The following is a 22,500-nucleotide window of genomic DNA, read 5'->3' as shown; positions in this document are numbered from 1 at the left end:
ATATATATATATATATATATATATATATATATATATATATATATATATATATATATATATATATATATATATATATATATATATATATATATATATATATATATATATATATATATATATATATTCTTTATTTTCATTTATTTATCAATTTTTAACATGCATACATACATAGTATAGTGGTAAAAAATATCGTTTATCTGCAACCATGACAATGGAGGTGTTTGTGCAAGATAATGACCTGATGGCATGTGCGCCTCGAGGTGTGAGTTAATCAGCACAACATGAATAAAGGAAAGACCGCAGAAAATTGAGTGTCAGTGTTGGCAATGTGAACAGTGCAGTGAGGATGAGGGCGTGTGCTGCGTGGGGAGCGCCATACACGCCGCAGACCGCCACCATTACAGAAGAGGTTGTGCTGAGTGACCACAACACACACCAGTAAAACTCCAGTGATGTGTGTTGTCATCGTGTATTTCTGAGACCATTGGATAGACTCTACTGATCAGTGTCGTCAGAGTCAGAGAACACAGCAGTGAGGCAAGGTGGCGCCCCGCCCTCTCCCTTCCCTCCTCTCCACTAATTAGGTGTAATTTGACCCGCGGCGTTGTTTTCCCTTGTTTGTGTTTAGGCTTCGGGGCAAGGTAGGCTGGATTAAAGTGCTCGTGTTTGTGTCGGACGAAGACTGTGTAGAGTGTGAGGCGTGGCCACGGGCGCCAGCCCGGCCTTCCGCCTCGCCTACCGTCATGAGCCACCCACACCCACCAGTCTCACTAAGATACGTTACCTGCATCTTTTCCGCGTCTTTAGTCAACATGATAATTATTACCATTACACCATTTATACAAATGGTTATTACAATCACAGTAATTCTAAACATCTCAATTATCTCGCTTTTTTATTGTTGCTTTAATTACGGTCGTGTGACTGTGACCCGTAATTACCGCCTCTTCCTTGTAATTGCGTCGTGGCCGGATGTTTAATAGTAATTACCTACTCATCCCTGTCACTGATGGCGGCGTCTGTCCTTGAGGTGGTGTTCTCATCAACACTCCTGGATTTTCTCCGTGTGAGAACGTGCTTCGTGTTCCAAAACGCTGGGTGGTGGCTTGGCTCCTGCAGCGAGACGCGGAGGGCAGGCAGACGTGTACTGGGTGTGTGAGTGCAGAGAGAGAGAGAGAGAGAGAGAGAGAGAGAGAGAGAGAGAGAGAGAGAGAGAGAGAGAGAGAGAGAGAGTTGGGAGGTGAGAGGGAACAGACGATAAAAAAAGGTAAAGATGAGGAAGGAGAGATAGATAAGGAAAAGAGAGTATAGGGAGAACAAATATAGGACTGATAGAAAGATTATGATAGGAGAGAGACGATAATAGAAAAAAAAATGAATAAAGTATAAAGAATATAAGAGAAATGGAAGATAGAGAACGCTAAGAAAGACACAAATGAAAACAGGCATAGAAAGAAAATGACTCGAATACATAATAACTAATAATATAATAGGAAATCCTTGAGGTAAAAAGAACAAATAGAAAAAAAAAAAAGAAGATAATGGATGTGAATATCAGACAACAACAAATCTTCAGGCCTTTTGTGTTTTGACTGAAGACTTCTCTCTACCATTAAAGAATAGCAACAAAAAAGAAAATAGTTACAGGTGAAATAGTGAGGTGAAACATGAGAGAGGGGCGTCTAGAAGGAATGTTGGTAGAGGAGTGTGGAGTGAGAGAGCGGGGGAGAGAAGAGTCAAGGAGGGGATGAAAGGCAAGCACGGGAGCATGAACAAGGTCTATGCCACGGGTGAATAGGAATTTTGTAAGAGAGGAGGGGTAGGAGGAGGAGGAGGAGGAGGAAGGGGGGAAGCTTGAGGTGAAGGGGAAGTGGAAAATGTCCTTCTCTTATGTTCTTTCTTCCATTTTACCTCTCTCTCTCTCTCTCTCTCTCTCTCTCTCTCTCTCTCTCTCTCTCTCTCTCTCTCTCTCTCTCTCTCAGCATTAATGTGTGCGTGTCGTTATGGGGAAATATATGTCCTGTACATACGAGTAGCAGTAGTGATAGGGCACCTGCCGATGGCCGGGCATACCTGTAATTAGCGAGGCCTTCACCTGCAGCACCTGGCAGCACGAGGAAGCTCCACAGCTGTGCGTGCCTAGTGCAGGTCGAGGACATGTTGGGATATCAGTGAAGTGACGACAACTTATCTGAGACGGTACCTGTGACTCCGGCTTGGTTTGCCTACCATCACCACCACCACCATCACCATCACCACCTGGCTCCTGCACCTCCACCTGCATCCTCCTCCCACTCCATCCCCTTCACTCCCCCGCCCCTGAGTCCTCAGACCTGCCCTACAAACCCAGCCTTGCCAGCCTTGTCTGGAGAACTTGCCCTTGACTCCCTTGCTTTACGCTGGGCCGGGCGCCGGAAGGGGGAGGGGAGGCAGGCAGTAGGAGGGTAGGCCATGTGCCGGAACCCCGCGGGATGAGGCAGCCTGGTATGACCTCAGTCCTCCTGGATGCGAGGAGGCCCGCCTCCCTCAGGCGACCTCCTCAGAGGCCCAATGCTGCAAAGCTACTCAAGGCCAAGACGGTGAGTGTGTGTGTGTGTGTGTGTGTGTGTGTGTGTGTGTGTGTGTGTGTGTGTGTGTGTGTGTGTGCGCGCGCGCGTGTGGTGAATGTAAGGCAGGTATGTAATGTATGAAGCAGGTATTTGATGAATGGAAGGCTGGTGTTTAGTCAATGTGTACCAGATGTGTGGTGAGTGTGTAACAAGTATAGTAGTGAATGTGACGGGTGTGTGGGGAGTGTGACAGGTGTGTGGGGAGTGTAGCAGATGTGTGGTGTGGAGCGGAGCGGCACGTTTGAGGGACAAGGCCTCTCGTCTCTACGCAAGATGAAAGTCCACGTACACAGAGGTCAGAGAGTTTACACACACACACACACACACACACACACACACACACACACACACACACACACACACACACACACACACACACACACACACACACACACACACACACAGAGAGAGAGAGAGAGAGAGAGAGAGAGAGAGAGAGAGAGAGACGATACAAACATACACATATAAAAATACAAACACAATGCACCGAAAAAAAAAAAAAAATCGAAAAAACTGATCTTTTTATATTTTCTACTACTACTACTACTACTACTACTACTACTACTACTACTACTACTACTACTACTACTACTACTACTACTACTACTACTACTACTACTACTACTACCACCACTACTGCTACAATGGGCCCGGTAAAAGGTCTCATACTGTCAGCAGGTGTTGTCCACTTCTTGACCTCGATACAAACCTGCTGGACGACCTTTCATTGTCACCCTAGGCCACTTTACCTGCGTTCTGGCCCTTGTACAGGTGTGTGTGTGTGTGTGTGTGTGTGTGTGTGTGTGTGTGTGTGTGTGTGTGTGTGTGTGCAGTTGTGAGGAAAACAGCGGTGGATCAGACAGGTGTTTACATAAGGCATGTTTTGAGAGAGAGAGAGAGAGAGAGAGAGAGAGAGAGAGAGAGAGAGAGAGAGAGAGAGAGATTTGTTACGGCTTAATGAAATCAGTAATCTTTTCTTGCCTTCCATTCTTTCTTTCTTTCTTTCTCCATTTCCTTTTATTATCTTCCTTTATTGTGACGTGACATGAAATTAACAATATTTTCCTTCCTTCCATTCTTCCTTTTATTCTCTGTTTCCTTTTCTGTCTCTCCTTTCATTCACCTTCCTTATATTTCCACATCTCACTAAATCAAATGTTCTATTCCTTCCTATCTTTCTTCTCTATTCATTTCTTTTCTTATTTTCTTATTTCCCTCTTTTATTTCTCCATGTCTTTGTCAACAATTTCTTTCTTCTTTTCTTCCCTCCTTTCCTTTCCTGTCATTTCTTCTTCTTCTCCATTCTTCGTTTTCTATTCTTTTTCTTTCTCAGTTTTGTTGTTGTTGTTGTTGTTGTTGTTGTTGTTAGCTTTCATCATCGTCATCATTATTTTATTTTTGTTTTTGTTCTTATTCTTATTCTTGTTGTGCTTGTTCTTGTTCTCCCTGTCCTTTTTTTCTTTTCATCTTCTTCTTCTTCTTCTTTTTCTTCTTCTTCTTCTTTTTCTTCTTCTTCTTCTTCTTCTTCTTCTTCTTCTTCTTCTTCTTCTTCTTCTTCTTCTTCTTCTTCTTCTTCTTCTTCTTCTTCTTCTTCTTCTTCTTCTTCTTCTTCTTCTTCTTCTTCTTCTTCTTCTTCTTCTTCTTCTTCTTCTTCTTCTTCTTCTTCTTCTTCTTCTTCTTCTTCTTCTTCTTCTTCTTCATCATCATCATCATCATCATCATCATCATCATCATCATCATCATCATCATCTTCTTCTTCTTCTTCTTCTTCTTCTCATCTTCATCATCATCATCTTCTTCTTCTTCTTCTTCTTCTTCTTCTTCTTCTTCTTCTTCTTCTTCTTCTTCTTTCTTTTCTTTTCATCATCATCATCATCATCATCATCATCATTATCTTGTTCCTGTTTTCTGATTTTCCTTTTTCCTCTTCTTTACCCTCCTTCTCTCTTTCTTCCTATATTTTTACACGACCTCTTTTCATTGCTCGCGTGTCTGTCCCCTTTTTCTTTCCTCACATCCTTGCCTTTTAAAAACTCAACATCTTCCTTTTAAACTTCTGAGCGGTTCCTCTCATCTAACCTCCTCATCAGTCAGTAGGTCAGTCAGTCTAGCTATCTCTGCCTGTCTGTCTGCGTGTCTGTCAGTCTGTCTGTCTGTCCATGTGTAGCTGTCTTATTCTGTTTTATATTCAGCTTCTTATCTTTGAATATTTCTTTGCGTGCGTGTTTGTGTCAGAGAGAGAGAGAGAGAGAGAGAGAGAGTAGTTTTGATGGAAATAAGGAAGGAAGAGTGACGAGAAGGGTAAGAGTGGATGGGAGGGAGGGAAAAAGGGAGAGGAGGAGGAGGAAAGAGGGAGAGAGGTCGGCATCTTTTGATCATACGGGCAAGAGGCCAACCATTCGCTCCTGTCCTCTCTCTCTCTCTCTCTCTCTCTCTCTCTCTCTCTCTCTCTCTCTCTCTCTCTCTCTCTCACCTGTTGTTGTTGTTGTTGATTTCTCTCTGTTTACTAAGTTTACCTGTTTATACTTCATGCTGTCTGTCGGTCTGTCTGTCTGTATGTCTGTTTGTTTGCCTGTTTGTTTAGATTCTGTTGGTGTGTCTGTTTGAAGAATATTGCTAAGGAGCTTGGTTATAATTATTTCTTTAATTTTCATTTATTTACTGTCATCATTATCATCACCATTATCGTCATCATCATCATCATCATCATCATGTCTTTCTTATTTTTCTTTTTGATTTCTACTACTACTACTACTACTACTACTACTACTACTACTACTACTACTACTACTACTACTACTACTACTGTTTGTTTCATCTTCGTAACCTGAACAAAGTAAACAAATAGAAAACGAAACTGAGAACAGCCACCTGAGCGCCTCTTCTTCCTCCTCCTCCTCCTCCTCCTCCTCCTCCTCCTCCTCCTCCTCCTCCTCCTCCTGGTCCTCAACTCTTTCTCTACCTCTTCCTTATATTTCCTCAATTTTACTTCCCTTTCTTCATCTTTGAGTGTGTGTGTGTGTGTGTGTGTGTGTGTGTGTGTGTGTGTGTGTGTGTGTGTGTGTGTGTGTGTGTGTGTATAATTTTATCGTTACTTTTTTCACAAGTATATCTATGTTTTACCTGGTGTGTGTGTGTGTGTGTGTGTGTGTGTGTGTGTGTGTGTGTGTGTGTGTGTGTGTGTGTGGTCTGTTTACAAGTGAGGCATGCCAGGGGGGGTAGGGGGATTCTCAGAAGGAACTCCCTCTCCTTTCTCCCCCCAATTCTCTTTCCCTCCCTGCTTCCCCTTCCTCTTCCCCCTTACTTCCCCCTCCCCTCTTTAACTCTCTTCCCTCTCCAGCCAGTCCTTCTCGGAACTATCCCCTCATTCTTCCCGGAGACAAAAACACATATAATATCTTAATTGAGAGAGAGAGAGAGAGAGAGAGAGAGAGAGAGAGAGAGAGAGAGAGAGAGAGAGAGAGAGAGAGGAAATGGTGACCTATCTATATAGTACATTCAAGGTCCTCTCTCTCTCTCTCTCTCTCTCTCTCTCTCTCTCTCTCTCTCTCTCTCTTAAGCAAACCCCACATTTATGAAAATATACGTGACCTTCTACTGTGTGTGTGTGTGTGTGTGTGTGTGTGTGTGTGTGTGTGTGTGTGTGTGTGTGTGATTATTTTCCCCCTCCCTCCTTCCTAGCTCCTCCCTTTTCCCTACTTTTCCACCCTTCCCTCAGGGCGATTCCTTTCTTCCTTCTCCCCCTCCCCCATTCCTCTAGACTTCCCTTGCTCTCGTCCTCCTTCTCCTTCTCCTCCTCCCCCGTCACTCCCAGCGGGCAAGCGAGGCAGGTAATTGGACGGTGATTACAGGAGTTAACACTCATGAAGTTGTGGGGAGGTCGCTATTCCCTCCCCCTTCCTTGCCCCTCCATCATTACTGTGTGTCACGCCAGGGACACACACACACACACACACACACACACACACACACACACACACACACACACACACACACACACACACACACACACACACACCGTTAGCTACACTCAACATTCCCTTTCTTTCTCTCAGTGTTTGCTTGTGAGTCGCCCGTGTGATATTTCAGGAAAGCTTGGTGGTGTTGGTGAGAGGATAGAAGCACTGGGACAGACTGCGGCCACCTGTCACTTAAGACTTTGTTTGTGGAGGGTAGAGTGACTGCCCGGGACACTGGTATGAGGAGGGTGATTCAGTATCTGAGCGTTGATGGTATTATGATATTTGAGGGTAAGGTTGAGTAAGGCCTTTTAGCATCTCAACATCAGTATATGAGGATAATAATTAACCTCTTCAGTACTGGGACGCTTTTTTACCATGAATTTTAGGTGTGATTAGACGATTTTACTTATATTAGTTAGGGTCTATAGAGGTCAGAAGATTAATGGCCAGAATCTTCACTGTTTTAATCCCCACATAAGTTTTTGAAGCTGTATAAAATCACCAAATAGTAAGTAGAATGAATATAAAAACGTGTCCTGGTACCGAAGGGATTGATATGGTAACTCATTTCATTAGTGTGTCATCTATTTCGTCAGGTTATTTGAGGAGAGGGATGAATAGCACCTTTTAATGCCTCAGCGTCGATATTCCGTTATGTTGTATGAGGACAGGGATGCATTAACTCTATACTAGCTCCCTGCATTACCGTAACGTCGATTTCATTATGATATGTGAAAGCACAGTTGATTAATTCCTTGCACCACCTTGTTAATCCTCCACATGAGTTTCTTAAGTTGTATGAAGTCGCCAAATAGTAAGCAGAATGAATATGGAAATGCATTATGGTACTGAAGGGATTAAGGGCTGTAAAGGATATGACGAGGGTGACATGAACAGAATCCTCATGTTAGTAATTGGGATAGGAGAAGAAATAATGAGTTTCTGAAGTTGTATATAATCACCAAATAGTAAGCAGAATGACTATGGAAACACGTCATGGTACTGAAGAGGTGTTATGCTTACTCATGTAACATAACTTCTGTCTTGTTGACTTTGTTGTTTGGAATTTGTCTGCATTACTGAATAGATTGATGATTACATTTCCTCTATTTTGTGATGATTGAGAGAGAGAGAGAGAGAGAGAGAGAGAGAGAGAGAGAGAGAGAGAGAGAGAGAGAGAGGAAAGCAGGAAGGATAAGAAAGGAACACATCAGTCAGCTTATGAATGGAAAATCTGCTGGGAGGAATGAATGATTTTGTGTATATTATCTCAAGACTCGTGTGAATAGATAGTGCCATTCAAATATAAGAGGATGAAGTGGACAGGTCAGTGTGGTGTGCATGTTTTGATAAGAAGAATGCCGATGGAGAGAATAAAGCCTTCGTTATAGTGAGGGCAATACAGACATTTGATCTCGTTAACATTGATAAGACACGCCACAACTTGCGATTAAATTCCGTGAGGGTGAAGTGGACGTGTCAGTGAGGAGTGCATTTTGTGGCAAGAGGAATGTATCTTAATCCCTACAGTACTATGACGCGTTTTCATTTTCATTCTGCTTACTATTTGGGGATTCTGTATAGCTCCAGAAACTTATGTGAAGATTAAAATAGTGAAGACTCTAGCCATTAATCTTCTAACCTCCATAGACTCTTCCTAATGTCAATAAAATCATCTAATCATACCCAAACCCAAATGCGTCCCAGTACTGAAGGGGTTAAAGTAAAGGGGAACATAGAATCTGAACCAGAGTGAATCCAGTGCAGGAAATTTGGTATGACTGACTGTTGGGACACGTGACACGCCGCACAAAGGTATCGTAGTGATAAACAGAAGGCAGAACAGACTAGTTGAAGGGATGGAATAGGATAGGCAGCTGACACGTATGAGCAGAAAAGATTGTTGGGGAAAACTGTGGAAAGGAATAGAGTTTAATTGTGGAATCATGGTGTTTAACCCGTTCAGTACCATGACGCCTTTCCATATCCATTCTGCTTACTATTTGGTGATTCTATACAGATTCAGAAACTTATGTGGGGGATTAAAATAGTGAAGACTGTGGCCATTAATATTCTGACCTCCGCAGACCCTTCCTAATTTTAATAAAATGGTCTAATCGCACACAAATCTTAAAGTAAAAATGTGTCCCAGTACTTAGGGGTTAAAGATGATAATGATGATGGTGGTGTTGATGGTAGTGGTGGTGGTGATAAGAAAACACCGGTAACATGATGAAACTAAGCAAAGATGACAGAATTTCTCTCTAAAAATGATAATTATGGGAATGTTATGGTGATGGTGATGAAAAAAAACCGGAAATATTAAAAAAAAGAAAATTCGTAACAATAGCTTCACGAGAAAGGAAGCTGTTATGATACTGAAGCCTTATATCCATGGCCAGTGACAGGAAAACATTGAGAAAATCACGTTTCTGAATCATGCACCAAATCCAAAGACTTATTAAGAAAAGATTCCAAATGTGATTGATAAAGATGTGAAATAGAAAAGTAATGGCAGTAATGATGGAAAAGGGGAATTGTCATAAACGAGATAGATAAAAAGAAAAAAAGCAGTAACAAGAGAACTGAAGAAAATAGCTTTAAAAATGAAAAAAAAAAAATAATAATGTGTTGGATTATAATGTGCGCTGATCTGGAAGTGGATGACCAGAGACAAGACAGTAGAGTATATAAAACAATAAAATAGTAATAAAGAGAGAGAAATGAACTTTTTGGGATTAGAAGTGTGGGAAATAGCAAGAAGAAGAAACAGAAATAGTAGAGAATAAAGAACAAGAAATATAGAAGAAAAGAAGAAACACTAAAGAAGTACAAAAGAAGAAGAAGAAGAAGATGATGATGATGATGATGATGATGATAATGAAGAAGTACAGAAAAAAAAGAAGTGAAGAAATAAAAAAAAAAAGAAGTATAACCACCACCAACACCAAAAAAAAAAAAAAAAAAAAAACCAGTAAATTCTCAAATACCTATTATGGAAGGCGAGGGAGTGTGCAGGAATCTTGAAGTGAAGTGGATATGACCGCAGCACGAAGCAGGAAAGATGCGCAAATACCAGAGAACAGTAATGCGTGAGAGGCGGAAGTCAGGTAACAATTTAGAACGAAGATAATAAAATATGTCAAGTGAGAGAGAGAGAGAGAGAGAGAGAGAGAGAGAGAGAGAGAGAGAGAGTGTATGGTAAAAGATATGAAATGTGTTGAAAAGATTATAATACGTGACATTTCTATCAGCCGTAGTGATTAGATAAGTAAAATGTCCACAGCGGATGTAAGATAAAAGATGAAGAGTTTGAAAATAAGTAGGTGAAGGTGAAGAGATTTTGATGACTATTTAGGTATTAAGTGAAGAGAAAGATGAACAAGATGACGAGGGCTTATTAGATGAAGGAAATTTAATGAGTAAGACGAAAAATGGATGTAGAAAGGAACTAAGTGGTAGGAGAAGCAACGAATGTGTTAGAATGTGGTGAGTGAGGTAATAATTGATAAAGAAAGTAACTAAATGAAAGGTGAAGTAAGGGATGAGTTAGAATTTGATGAGTAAGATAAAAGTAGGTAAAGGAAGAAATACAAGAAAAGGAATAGACTGAAGGAAATTGATGGTTAAAATAAAGTAAATGAGATGTGAGATGAGAAAGCGTTAGAAATTCAATGAGTAAATAAAATAAAAAAGTAACGAGTAAGTTGAAATAAGCGAAGAAATTTGAGAGGAAGATAAAACTGAAGAAAGAATGAACCAAGAAAGAAAAAAAAAAAAAACAACTGATGAGTAAGAATTTTATGAGTAAGAGAAGGGAGAGGTAGTGAGTGAAGGAATTCGATGAGTAAGCAGGGAGGGCGTCTCCGGGATAAACAGGCAAGATACCCTGGCTCAGGATACACTAATTAGTTACGGCCAGGTGTAGAAAACCGTGAAGGAGAGAGAGAAAAAAAAGAAACATAAAGAAAGGAATATCTGCAAAGCATGTGGAAGCCATAGAGTGGATGCATGAGGAGGTTACTAAGTGTGGAGGTGAAAGTGGACGGCAGCTTTGCGTGTGTGGATTAGAGTAATTGTGATGTCAGAGGGTGTGGCTGAGTGATGAGATAAAGTCTTCTAATTTTTAACGCTTTGTTCTCTCATCAAGATTAGTGTGGTTCTCGTGGTGTTTTTCCCATGGGTAGCGTAGGGTTCGGGTTAAGTCTTATTAAATCCATCACTTCAGTCATGGAAAGGTCCTTGGAAACTCGACTTTTCTGGAGCCTGTTTATGTTAGTCGTGATAAGATTCTATTTTCAAAAGCATGTTTCTATCATAAAGAAGAATAGGTTAGGTTAGATTAGAAGAGCACATTGGTAATTTAACTGGAATTTTATGGTATACATTTTCCCAGTTGATGACATAAATTCTGTGTTAATAAGAACATAAGAAAAGAGGGAAGCTGCAAGAGGCCACCAGTCCTACACGTGGCAGTCCCTGTGTGATTAAAGCTGCCTAATTCCATCTATCATCCCCATCCATGAACTCTGTCGCTAAAATCATAAAATCTTGAAAGTTGAAAATAGCTGAGATGAGAATCCAAAATGTTTCATAATACTAACTGAAACATCGTACTTGGATATTCTTTAATGCTTTTATACTAATTACATATTTCTAAAGGCCACAGGGATGATCAGTCATATCCTCATGGGGTCTTATCCCATTGATAGAGAATCCTTTTTAATTATCACTAGAGTCATGAAAACATCCTTAAAAACGATAACCTCCACTCAATAAAGCCTGCCAAATACAACTGAGAGAAGACGCTGAAACGTTTTAGAATAAGCTCTTAAATACTGCCAGGGTGACTACACGGCTTCATGAACCTAGAGAGAGAGAGAGAGAGAGAGAGAGAGAGAGAGAGAGAGAGAGAGAGAGAGAGAGAGAGAGAGAGAGAGAAGGAGAGGGAAAGTGACGTTCATGAAATCAAATACAAACCAGGTAGATATTTTCCGGAAAGGGAGGCACGCGAGGGAAGGTGGAGTGGAGTCTATACATACATGCATACATTCACATTCACAATCACATCCACTGCGTTGCATCACATCTCAGCCTCAAGGACTCTAAAGGGAGAAAGGAGTAATTGAACACTACGGGGGAATACTAAAACAGAAGGAGAAATGTTGATATAAAACGATCTTGTTATGTATTACCTACTTGAAAAACCATGCATATGTAGTATTAGTTTTAGTTAGGTATGTGTGGGCACGTCTATCTGTCTAGAGTATATCCTGGCAAACTCTTTGAAGGATGTGTTTTTTTTTAATATATTTTTTCACTAGTAGTAGTGTTTAAAGAAAGGATTGATTCAGTGAATTTTGCTCTGCACTCTTGGTACTATTGCTGCTGCTGGTGCTGGTGGTGGTGGTGCTGCTGCTACTGCTACTGCTACTGCTACTATACTACTACCACCACTATTACTACTACTACTACTATTACTTCTACAACTACTACTACTACTACTACTACTACTACTACTACTACTACTACTACTACTACTACTACTACTACTACTACTACTACAACAACAACAACAACAACAACAACAACAACAACAACAACAACAACAACAACAACAACAACAACAACAACAACAACTACTACTACTACTACTACTACTACTACTACTACGTGGACACATCTATGGAAAGTACAGGAGAGTAGAAAAAAAAAAAAACCACGTGAGATTAAGATGATGGTGGTAGAAAGGGAGGGAAACGAACCGTGACTTTCCCACACCACTTAGAATAATAAGGCCAGATAATCAGGTACCGGACACCATTGACGGTAAGAATAAAGGGGGGAGATGAATAGGGCCATAAAGAAAAGATAAATGAGTAATACACGAGAACACATCACGCCAGTCACGGTTAAGATAGGATAATGAGGTGAGATGAAACAATTACTGAATATCACTAACAGGGAAAGGAAGGAGGAAAAAAGCCCGTGAAGAAAGAAAGAGAAAGGAAAAGGATAGAATACAAAATACCTGTCATGATTTAACTAGGATTGAGGTTTAATTGATAGAAAGGGGACCTGTAAAGATAGGAGTAGTTGAATGATAGAGTACTACATCACGTCAGTCTTTAAGTGTATTTACATTGTCTATGATTGAGCGGAGACGGAAATGACGAAAAGGAACAAGAAAAAAAAAAAATAGTAAAGATAGAAGAAACAGGACACGAGACTACACATTATGGCAAAAGCAGATGAGAACTAAGAAGTTGAAATAGAAGTAAATGGAATAGAATAAACAGATAAATGATGAAGAAATTTGACGAAAGAAAAATACGAATGAAAAAAAAAAAAAAAGAGAATTGTAGATAAAAGCAAACAGTGAATAAAGTAAATCGGTAAGATGGAGCAAATGGAGAAGTGAGTAAGGTGAAATTGTGAAGAGAATGAGTCGGATTGATGATAAACATTTGCGCAACATTTGACAAGCACCACCACGGAAACAAGAGCGGTGTGGAGAAGGGAGACAATAAAGAAAATGTACGAAGGTGGTGGTGCGTGTTCAGAGAGAGAGAGAGAGAGAGAGAGAGAGAGATCTTAACATAAAAAATACATACATACAGATGAACAAACGAACAAATCAGAAAATGAATGAAGAATTAAAGATCTGTAAAAAGTATGAAAAAAAAAGTCGCGAGAGAGAGAGAGAGAGAGAGAGAGAGAGAGAGAGAGAGAGAGAGAGAGAGAGAGAGAGAGAGAGAAAGGAAACACTAATCACAACCATGAGAGGTGACACACGTTGAATACACGGGTGAATGTGATGATGGTGATGAATTAACGCGTGAAGGGAAACCTGAGAGAGAGAGAGAGAGAGAGAGAGAGAGAGAGAGATTGAAGGTGAAAAAATGACGAATAGCCGTGATAGAGAGAGAGAGAGAATCGGAAATGAGAAAATACACCTCTATTACTAGGGCGGAGCGGAGAACACTTGTCATGGCCGGGAAAGAAAAAACAAAACATGCTGGAGGGTTACACTTTACTAGCTACACACACAATATGCTCAATAAAACGTTCTTCCTCCATTATTTACTTGAGGAAAGTGATGTAGAGGCACTGTTGAAGAGAGGGAGACGTGAAGGTTACAACGAGTGATGTGGGGGTGATGAGAGAGAGAGAGAGAGAGAGAGAGAGAGAGAGAGAGAGATAGGAAGATTATGCTGCTAAGTGTCTCAGTATACTTAAATAGTGCTTGTAAACTGTAAATACTTGTACCTATACTGCATCAATTGTTTTTCTTAATCAACTTGCTTCTTAAAAACAGCTACATTACCTTGAGCACCTTGGAGGGGGTAATATCAAACAAACCGTACATGAACATTACAAACAACGGTGAAAATGACGCGTGTGAAGTGTTTTGGTCTGTGGTTTAGTTGTGTTTTTCAATTTGATGAATGGTAAATGTCTTCTTGCGGTCTGGCCTCGTCGCCTTGCGCTGGAAAAGTGGACGGCGATGATAATGGTGAGAATACAGAACAAGAGGGCAAAAGGAAGGGAAAGGAGAGGAACTGAAGAAATATATATATATATATATATATATATATATATATATATATATATATATATATATATATATATATATAGAATCAGAATCAGAATCAGAATCAGAATCCCTTTATTTCCATTAACAATGGCTATTCTTTACATGAGTTATTAACATACAAAAAGGTAAAAATAATGCATTAGATTTTAGAATAATGATAATAATAGATAAGAGTAAAAATGATGCATTACATTCTAGAATAATAATAACAGATAGCTAAGACAAAAAAAAACATTTAAAAAGAAGTAAAAACAAGTAAAACCAGGTTTATGACTAAAAGTAAATTTTAAAAAACTAGTAAAATAAGTTTACAACTAAAATGTAAGTGAACTACAGTCTGTTAATATTAGAACAGTGAGTTCAGTGAGTTCAGTCATAAAAGAACGTGCTAACTTATAGCATGAGGAAGATCTTTAGGCGTCTTTTGAAGGAAGACAGTGTGTTTGAGTTTTTAACATGCGAAGGCAAGTCATTCCACACTTTGGGTCCCAAGACAGTGATAGAGCGTTGCCAGTGTCTGTGTGAGTGAGCGGTACGTGAAGATTATATTGGTAAATATTGGTAGAAGTAAATAAAGAATGGGAGGAGAATGTGGGTGAGAACAAAAAAGAAACAAAACGAAGATGAAGAAGAGGAAGCAGAAAAAAAGACAAAAGAAAGACGAGGTGAATGACGAGGACAAGAAGAGAAAAAAATGAGATATAAAAAGAAATAGAAGGAAGAGGAACAGAAGAAGAATGAGAAGATTACATAGAAATTACAAAGGATTTAAAACAACAAGTCTTTATGTTCTCACAATATTAATCACAGGAGAGAAAAAAAAAATGAACTAAACAATACATGGAAGAAAATAAAGTGTCATCTACTGTTACTATTGTTCGTGGGGATGTTATTAATGTTTGTGGATGAAGTAGTGTGTTGTGTATTGTAGAGATGGAGGTGCTGTGAGGTCAAGGAAGAGGAAGATAGGGAGTGAGTAAGAGATGAAGGAAGAAGCTAGTTTAAAGTCATCTGCCGCCCACACACTGAGATGAGAGTTGGGTAGGAGGAGGCACCACCCTTTAGCTGCTGTGTCTTATCTCTAATCTTAAATGGTCTGTATAGTGGTGGTTAAAAGTCGACTAACCTGCTGTACTAATTTCTATTGTGTTCTGTGTTCTCCCTCAGTCTTAAGCCTTCTGAATTTGCTGACTGTCTCCTTACAAAACCCTACCGTTGATGGGTGAGAGGCCTGAGTCTAAGGGAAAGTTCCAAATTATAGTGGAAGTGAATGTTTTACGTTGCTCGATGATTGACCATTACTGTAAAGTGTATGATTCTATGATTTTGACATACATCTGTGCATAGAATGAAAGAAAGAGGTTAACATTTGTAAAACCTTCCAGAAAAGAGGAAGAAGAATACAGTACTGCAGAGTTTGATGAAAAATATTGAAGGAAAGTAATAAAAACAGAGTAATGAAGGGACTCACATTTTTTTTGGAATCTACTAAATGTTTAATTAAGCAGTAAAATTGTTTTGCATATTTACTTAAATGAACAAAAGTTACATTGTTAGTGAGATTTAAAATGTTATGGTAATTTTTTTTTCTTTCTCCAGTGAGTTAAACAAAATAAACACACAAAAAAATATATATGAAAAAGATGAGGTTGATTTTGTATTTCCCAGTGCACATAAGTATCCATCAAATGTCTAGTTAAACAACAACAAGAAAAGAATTGTAGTAGGTGATTATGAAAAAGAAAACAATGATTATCCAGCAATGAATGGATTAACCACGAGAATATAATATAAGCACACGTTCAACGTAAGCCACAGATGACGTTAAGCTAATCTGCTGCTGCCTCCACCACCCTGTATCGCAACACGTGCTAGTAATGACGTCAGAGTGATTGCCGAGCTTTCTATTGTTGATCTTGCTGATAAACGAAGAAAAAAGAAATAAAAAAAGGAAAACGTTCAAGGGAAAAATATATTACAGGTGTGTGTGTGTGTGTGTGTGTGTGTGTGTGTGTGTGTGTGTGTGTGTGTGTGTGTGTGTGTGTGTGTGTGTGTGTGTGTGTGTGTGTGTGTGTAAATCTTATCTAATTGTATTTTCATAGTATTGAGTCAAGGTTGAGAGAGAGAGAGAGAGAGAGAGAGAGAGAGAGAGAGAGAGAGAGAGAGAGAGAGAGAGATACACCATCATTACCTTCCCATGAGAGAGAGAGAGAGAGAGAGAGAGAGAGAGAGAGAGAGAGAGAGAGAGAGAGAGAGAGAGCTACACCATCATTACCTTCCCATGCATAGAGAGAGAGAGAGAGAGAGAGAGAGAGAGAGAGAGAGAGAGAGCCACTTCTGGTGATTGAAGGAAAATCACATGACGGTTGGAAGGGTTTGGCTATGACGCAAGTCCTCTCTCTCTCTCTCTCTCTCTCTCTCTCTCTCTCTCTCTCTCTCTCTCTCTCATTCCTGCTTTTCACTGATGTGGTTACTTTTTCTACCTTTTCTTCCTTTCTCTGTATTTTTTTCCATCCGATCCTTATCTTTTCCTCCATTCTCTTCTTACCTCCTCCTCCTCCTCCTCCTCCTCCTCCTCCTCCTCCTCCTGTCCTCCTCCTGTGTTCGTCAGATAAGAGAGTTCACGACGAATGGTAGAGAAGTGGCGTGTGCTCTATCTAGGAGAGAGAGAGAGAGAGAGAGAGAGAGAGAGAGAGAGAGAGAGAGAGAGAGAGAGAGAGAGAGAGAGATTTTATGATTTATACAAAGTCCCACAGACATAATAATAATCCATTCGACACACTGTCTAAAATATGTATCCTTTTTGTTAGTGTTTGTTTTGTATTGCATTAATATTGAGCTATGTTTTAGTTATCTCTCTCTCTCTCTCTCTCTCTCTCTCTCTCTCTCTCTCTCTCTCTCTCTCTCTCTCTCTCTCTCTCTCTCTCTCTCTCTCACCACGTCTTGAGTCTGTCCCTTCGCTTTCTTGGTCTTCTTTTGTGTTCTCTTTCGGTAGTCTCCGTGGCGGCGATAAGGTAATGCGGTAGTCTCACCTGTCGTACGACGTGAGGTTGGAGTGACTCTGTGCTTTAGAATTGTCCCTATAATGAAGTAGTATTTAGAGTTTTAGCTTTGTGGTGTAGTGTTTTTTTTTATGATAGTTTTGTAGAGAAGAAAGTAGATGATAGGAAAATGAATAAGAATGAATGAATGAATAGGATGAAGTAAAATATCTTGGTAAATAATGACTCCTAAAAAGTAAAAGAAAATAGATAAATGAATGAATCAATAAGTAAACTGAACAAGATTAAAATAAACTACTTTTTTTTTGTGGGGGGGGGGTGGCATTTTTGTGTGTCCATACCAATAATTTTGATGGTTCAGTACTTCTTGTTTCCTACTCTGAAACGTTTAGTGGAACCATGCGTGCTTTGGGATCCGAGGGGTCTCCAAGCGCGCGGGTTCGAATCCTGTCCACGGTCCGAGTGTAGGTTGGGCTTCCTCACTCGGGGCAACGGTTTCCTAGCGGGTGGGCTTTGAGATAGGGGATACCCAAAAAGTATCCCCTTTAGCCCATAAACTCCCGTGAAAAGCCCACATGGTATAAAAAAAAAGAAAAGAAAAAAAAGATTACTTCAGTTAAGATTCCACGAACGCTTTCCTCAGTAATGGTGCAAGAATCTTTTCAATCTATCCGTTCAATTATACGTAAACAGCCTTGAAAAACGCTGATAACTTCCACTAACGCTGATAAAGAGCAGTCGCGATAAGACGCTGAAATGTTTGAGAATGGGGTCGAGAATGTTAAGAAATGGAATTATAGAAGCAATAAAAAGTAAGGTGACATAGATGGATGAGGTGGAATTTTAACGTCACATATCAAACAGGGCTCGTATTCTCAAACACCTTTATGCTTCACCTCTACTATTTCAAGAGGGCATGTTTAAATTTACACAAGTTTCTTAGGGTGTTTTTTTAAGGTTCCAGAGGCAGATTGACAAGATTTCTTCATTACTGACTGGAGAAACACTCTTGAAACCACCGCTAAGTATTTCAGTGGGCTTGGAAAATAGTCGTGTTGAGAGAGCAAAGCGTTTCTGAATACGTATTAATTAGGTTACTATGATTTGATCTACATAAGTATAAGTAAAATTCTTTGTAATTTGTACGAGTTTTTGTTTTATTGATGTGTATCGATAACATGGCTGTCTTACCTGGCTGGCGAAGAATCTTAAAGAGAGAGAGAGAGAGAGAGAGAGAGAGAGAGAGAGAGGAAGGAGGGTCTTAGATATTGTATGAATGTGTGGTCCTAATGTGTAGAAATGTATGAGACTTGGAATATAAAATGAGTATACATATGAGAGGGACAGTATGTGTATAGTTTTATATAAATGACACACACACACACACACACACACACACACACACACACACACACACACACACACACACACACACACACACACACACACACACACACACACACACACACACTATCTTCTTAAACGTGATGGGACGCACATACACATCCATTACTGACTTTCTTTATCACTGCTCCTGTGTGTGTGTGTGTGTGTGTGTGTGTGTGTGTGTGTGTGTGTGTGTCAAACCTTTCCGGGAACTATTTAGTCAGAACGACCTAAAAGGGAGGAGGATGAAAGGGGATGTGGAGGAGAGAAGATGAATGATGAAGAAGGGGGGAGGAAAGAGAAGGACGGAAAGGGAAATGAGAAGGAGAGAGAATGAGTGAAGAAAGTAAGATGGACGGATGAATGGAAGAACGATTGGAAAGAGAGAGAGAGAGAGAGAGAGAGAGAGAGAGAAAAAGACGAGTAGGTAGAAGAAATAAAATGGGGAGAAATAAAGAAATATATAAGAAATAAGATTCAATTCTGTCATGGCCTAGACCTGGCACGATCTACTGTGTGTGTGTGTGTGTGTGTGTGTGTGTGTGTGTGTGTGTGTGTGTGTGTGTGTGTTTAATGTGATCGTATGTATGCTGCGATGTGGAAGTGAAAGTGCCGTGCCTTCCATTTACGCGTTCCTTCCTTCGACTAGTTCGGTGTTTCTGTTCGCAAGTCTGTCCGCCGTCCGTCTATTCTGGTTGGTGTTGACGTTCCCGGGGCGGCGTCTGCTGGCTGGCCTGGCACGGTGCCCCTCAGCGAGCGTGCAGGGCGGAGAGGAGGTGCCACTCAACAAGCATAGTCATTTTTCTTTTCGTCACTCACTAAGCGTAACTGAGGTGGGTGTTTAAGGGGCCACTCAGCAGGCGTGTCTCACTCCTATATATCTTCCTACTCCTTCCTGTGTGTACGTGTGTGTAGTGGTTGCGTTGTGTTGTATGGGTCTTTGGTGGCAGACCTGATGTATTATTTGTTGTTCATTTTGTTATATAGTTATTTCTTCGTCTTATCGGTATATTTTTGCAGTTCCATTAATGACGTGGCATGACGTGGTTATTCATCTATTTATTTCTTCTTAGAGTAAAGTTTATTGAGGTGTTTCCAAGTCATATGTACCCCTTTAACTATTTCAAGACACCTGTGAAACTTAATACATTCTTTATAATATTTTTTTTTTCCAAGTCATTTCTAATTTCATGAGTGGCGTGTCATACCTCCATTGATGACGTCTGTTTCTGTGTACGGATGTCTTTTATTTATTATCATTATCTTTTTATTTTGATTATTTTGGCATACTGTTCACTAAGGTATTTCTACGTCACGTCTTTCTTATATCTATTTCAGGACACCTCCGAAACTAAATTTACACACATTTTTTTTGCAATCTTCTATAATTATATTTCTGGGAACAGCATATTGCGTGGGCTCTTTTTTTTTCTTCTCTCCTTAACTTTGTATACCCTTAGTTACACTCCTTAGCACGGGAGGAGATAGATAGATAGATAGATAGATAGATAGATAGATAGAGAGAGAGAGAGAGAGAGAGAGAGAGAGAGAGAGAGAGAGAGAGAGAGAGAGAGAGAGAGAGAGAGATCATTAGTTTTTCATATTCCTGTCAGTAATGCCCGTGTGTCTCAATAATGATTTTTTTTTATTTATCTATTAATTTTATTCTATTTGACTTGTTTATTTGTTTTTTTTAGGTTTGTGAATAATTCGCTGAGATTTTCCTACCCAACACTTTCCTTTTCCTTTAATATTACATCACATTTCCTTCCTTTCCCTTTTATCATTACAATTCCTTCACATTTATCACATCACCACACCTTTCTCTCTATTCTTATACTACGATTAACTCATAAACTGCGAACCTAAGATATACCTTTTTTAATTCCTTTCTTCTCTACCGAATATAATTTACTGAGAAGAATATTCCACACAACACACACGTACCATTGTTATGTTTGCCCTTTCAACTCACTCCTCATCCCTGAATCTGTATATTTCCACTAGTAAATAAAAAAAAAGTCTCTCAATGATTATTTTTCTATGTTGTATTGGTGGCACAGTGTTTACCAAGGTGCTTTGAGTCCACTGGTGCTGGTGGACTTATAGTGGAGCAGTGGGTCGAATGGTGCCGTCATTAGAGGCGTGTGGGTCCAGACGTGGTGTTGGCGTAGTGGTGGCGTGGTTGCAGTGGTGGTGTGGCTGCAGTAGTAGTGTGGCGGCTGTGGTCTTGTGGTGTCGGGCTGGCGCAGTGGAGCGAGGGAGAGAATGTTTAGTAGGGAGAGTGAAGGGAGAGGGGGAGACGGGAGGAGGAAGAGACAGACAGAAAGATTATGTGTTGTGTGCTGGGGAGAGTTTGGGTGACGGTGAAGGGAAATGGGGAAGGAGGGACTTATAACTGAAGGGAGGGAGGGACCGGGTAGGGAAGGGAGGGAGGGAGAGAAAGAATGAAGGAAACTGTCACAGTCCAGCTGGTGTAGTAATGAAAGAACATAATGCGTGGCCTACTCTTTCCTTCTCCTCCTCCTCCTCCTCCTCCTCCTTCCCGATGTCCTCAACTCTCTCTTTTAAGGTAACTCTTCCGGTCATCGGTCTCTCTCTCTCTCTCTCTCTCTCTCTCTCTCTCTCTCTCTCTCTCTCTCTCTCTCTCTCTCTCTCTCTCTCTCTCTCTCTCTCTCTCTCTCTCTCTCTCTCACACACACACACACACACACACACACACACACACACACACACACACACACACACACACACACACACACACACACACACACACACACACACACGACACAATCTATCTATCAGCCTGAAGTCAAAGGCCTTGTGACTTAATCGACCTTCCACTCTCACCTCCACCATGCCCTCCATTCTTCTTTTTCTTCTTCTTCTTCCTCCTCCTCCTCCTCCTCCTCCTCCTCCTCCTCCTCCTCCTCCTCCTGGAGCTGCAGGCGGTGCGGGGCGGCCTGTGCTCCCGTTACTTGTCAGCCTCGTGTTTTGGCCAGGTGTGTCACGCTCCCCGCCCGACCCTGTCCCGCCTTACCTGTTACATTACCTGTGTGTGTGTGTGTGTGTGTGTGTGTGTGTGTGTGTGTGTGTGTGTGTGTGTGTGTGTGTATCCAAATGTGTTCGTGTTTCTCTCTCTCTCTCTCTCTCTCTCTCTCTCTCTCTCTCTCTCTCTCTCTCTCTCTCTCTCTCTCTCTCTCTCTCTCTCTCTCTCTCTCTCTCTCTCTATCTATCTATCTATCTTTTTCATCTCCTTCGCCTGCCCCACTGACCCTGATGGTGAAGGAGGCCCTTAGGGAGTCCTAATATTAATTAATTAGAGCTAACGAGCATAATTACTAAGGCCTTGTTGGCGTGCAGTGTGTGTGTGTGTGTGTGTGTGTGTGTGTGTGTGTGTGTGTGTGTGTGTGTGTGTGTGTGTAGACGTCCCCAGCGGTGATGAAGCAAATGTATGGCGAGAAACATAAGTAATTTTTTTTTCTTTTTTTCTTTTCCTTTTTTTTTTTTTTTTTTTTTTTTTTTACATATAAAAGTCAAAAGTTTCAAACAGTGTCCATCCCCTGAGTATTTCTTCTATAGGTCTTCAGGTTCCTTAGTGTCTTGAAGGTGCTCAAGTCGTAGGGAGGCATGCAGTGGGAGACTAAACCAAATTATTTTTTTTTATTTCATTTAAGTCATAGAAAGGTGTATAGAAAAAAGAATAAGCGAAACAGTTTTTTTTTTGTTTTCTTTATAAGATTGAAAAATTATAGTCAGCTTGTTCTTTCTGTATTCCGTGAGCTTAAGCTGAAAAAAATTACTCATATGCTTTTTTTTTCCCGTGGTATTTGTGCTGTAGTCTTCTTTCCTCTGACATTTACCTTTTTTTTTATGTTTTGTTTTTCTATTTCGTTATTCCTACCTTATGTTTCTTTATGCCTCTTTATCATTGTGTTTCTGTG

General features: G+C 40.4%; 1 protein-coding gene across 6 annotated transcripts in view; it reads left to right on the top strand.

Moving 5' to 3' along the window:
• The window catches only part of LOC123520795 (rho GTPase-activating protein 45-like), a 207,321-nt gene that overhangs the window by 10,084 nt on the left and 174,737 nt on the right, over positions 1-22,500 (top strand). The window contains exons 1-2 of one of the 6 annotated variants that reach the window (XM_045283397.1): positions 173-179; positions 2,102-2,579. The exons of 2 other annotated variants lie outside the window; for them this stretch is intronic. In XM_045283397.1, the coding sequence (XP_045139332.1) occupies positions 2,472-2,579 (108 nt within the window). In that variant the 5' untranslated portion in view covers positions 173-179; positions 2,102-2,471. Of the gene's footprint in view, positions 1-172; positions 180-338; positions 410-1,997; positions 2,580-22,500 lie in introns of those variants that run through there. 3 more of the 6 variants (XM_045283396.1, XM_045283394.1, XM_045283393.1) reach the window with 3 other exon arrangements.

This window comes from Portunus trituberculatus, chromosome 47 (assembly GCF_017591435.1).
Source record: "Portunus trituberculatus isolate SZX2019 chromosome 47, ASM1759143v1, whole genome shotgun sequence".
NCBI classification, from domain to species: Eukaryota; Metazoa; Arthropoda; class Malacostraca; order Decapoda; family Portunidae; genus Portunus; species Portunus trituberculatus.
Note: the sequence above shows the minus strand (reverse complement) of the source record. Positions and strands in the feature narration are given on the sequence as shown.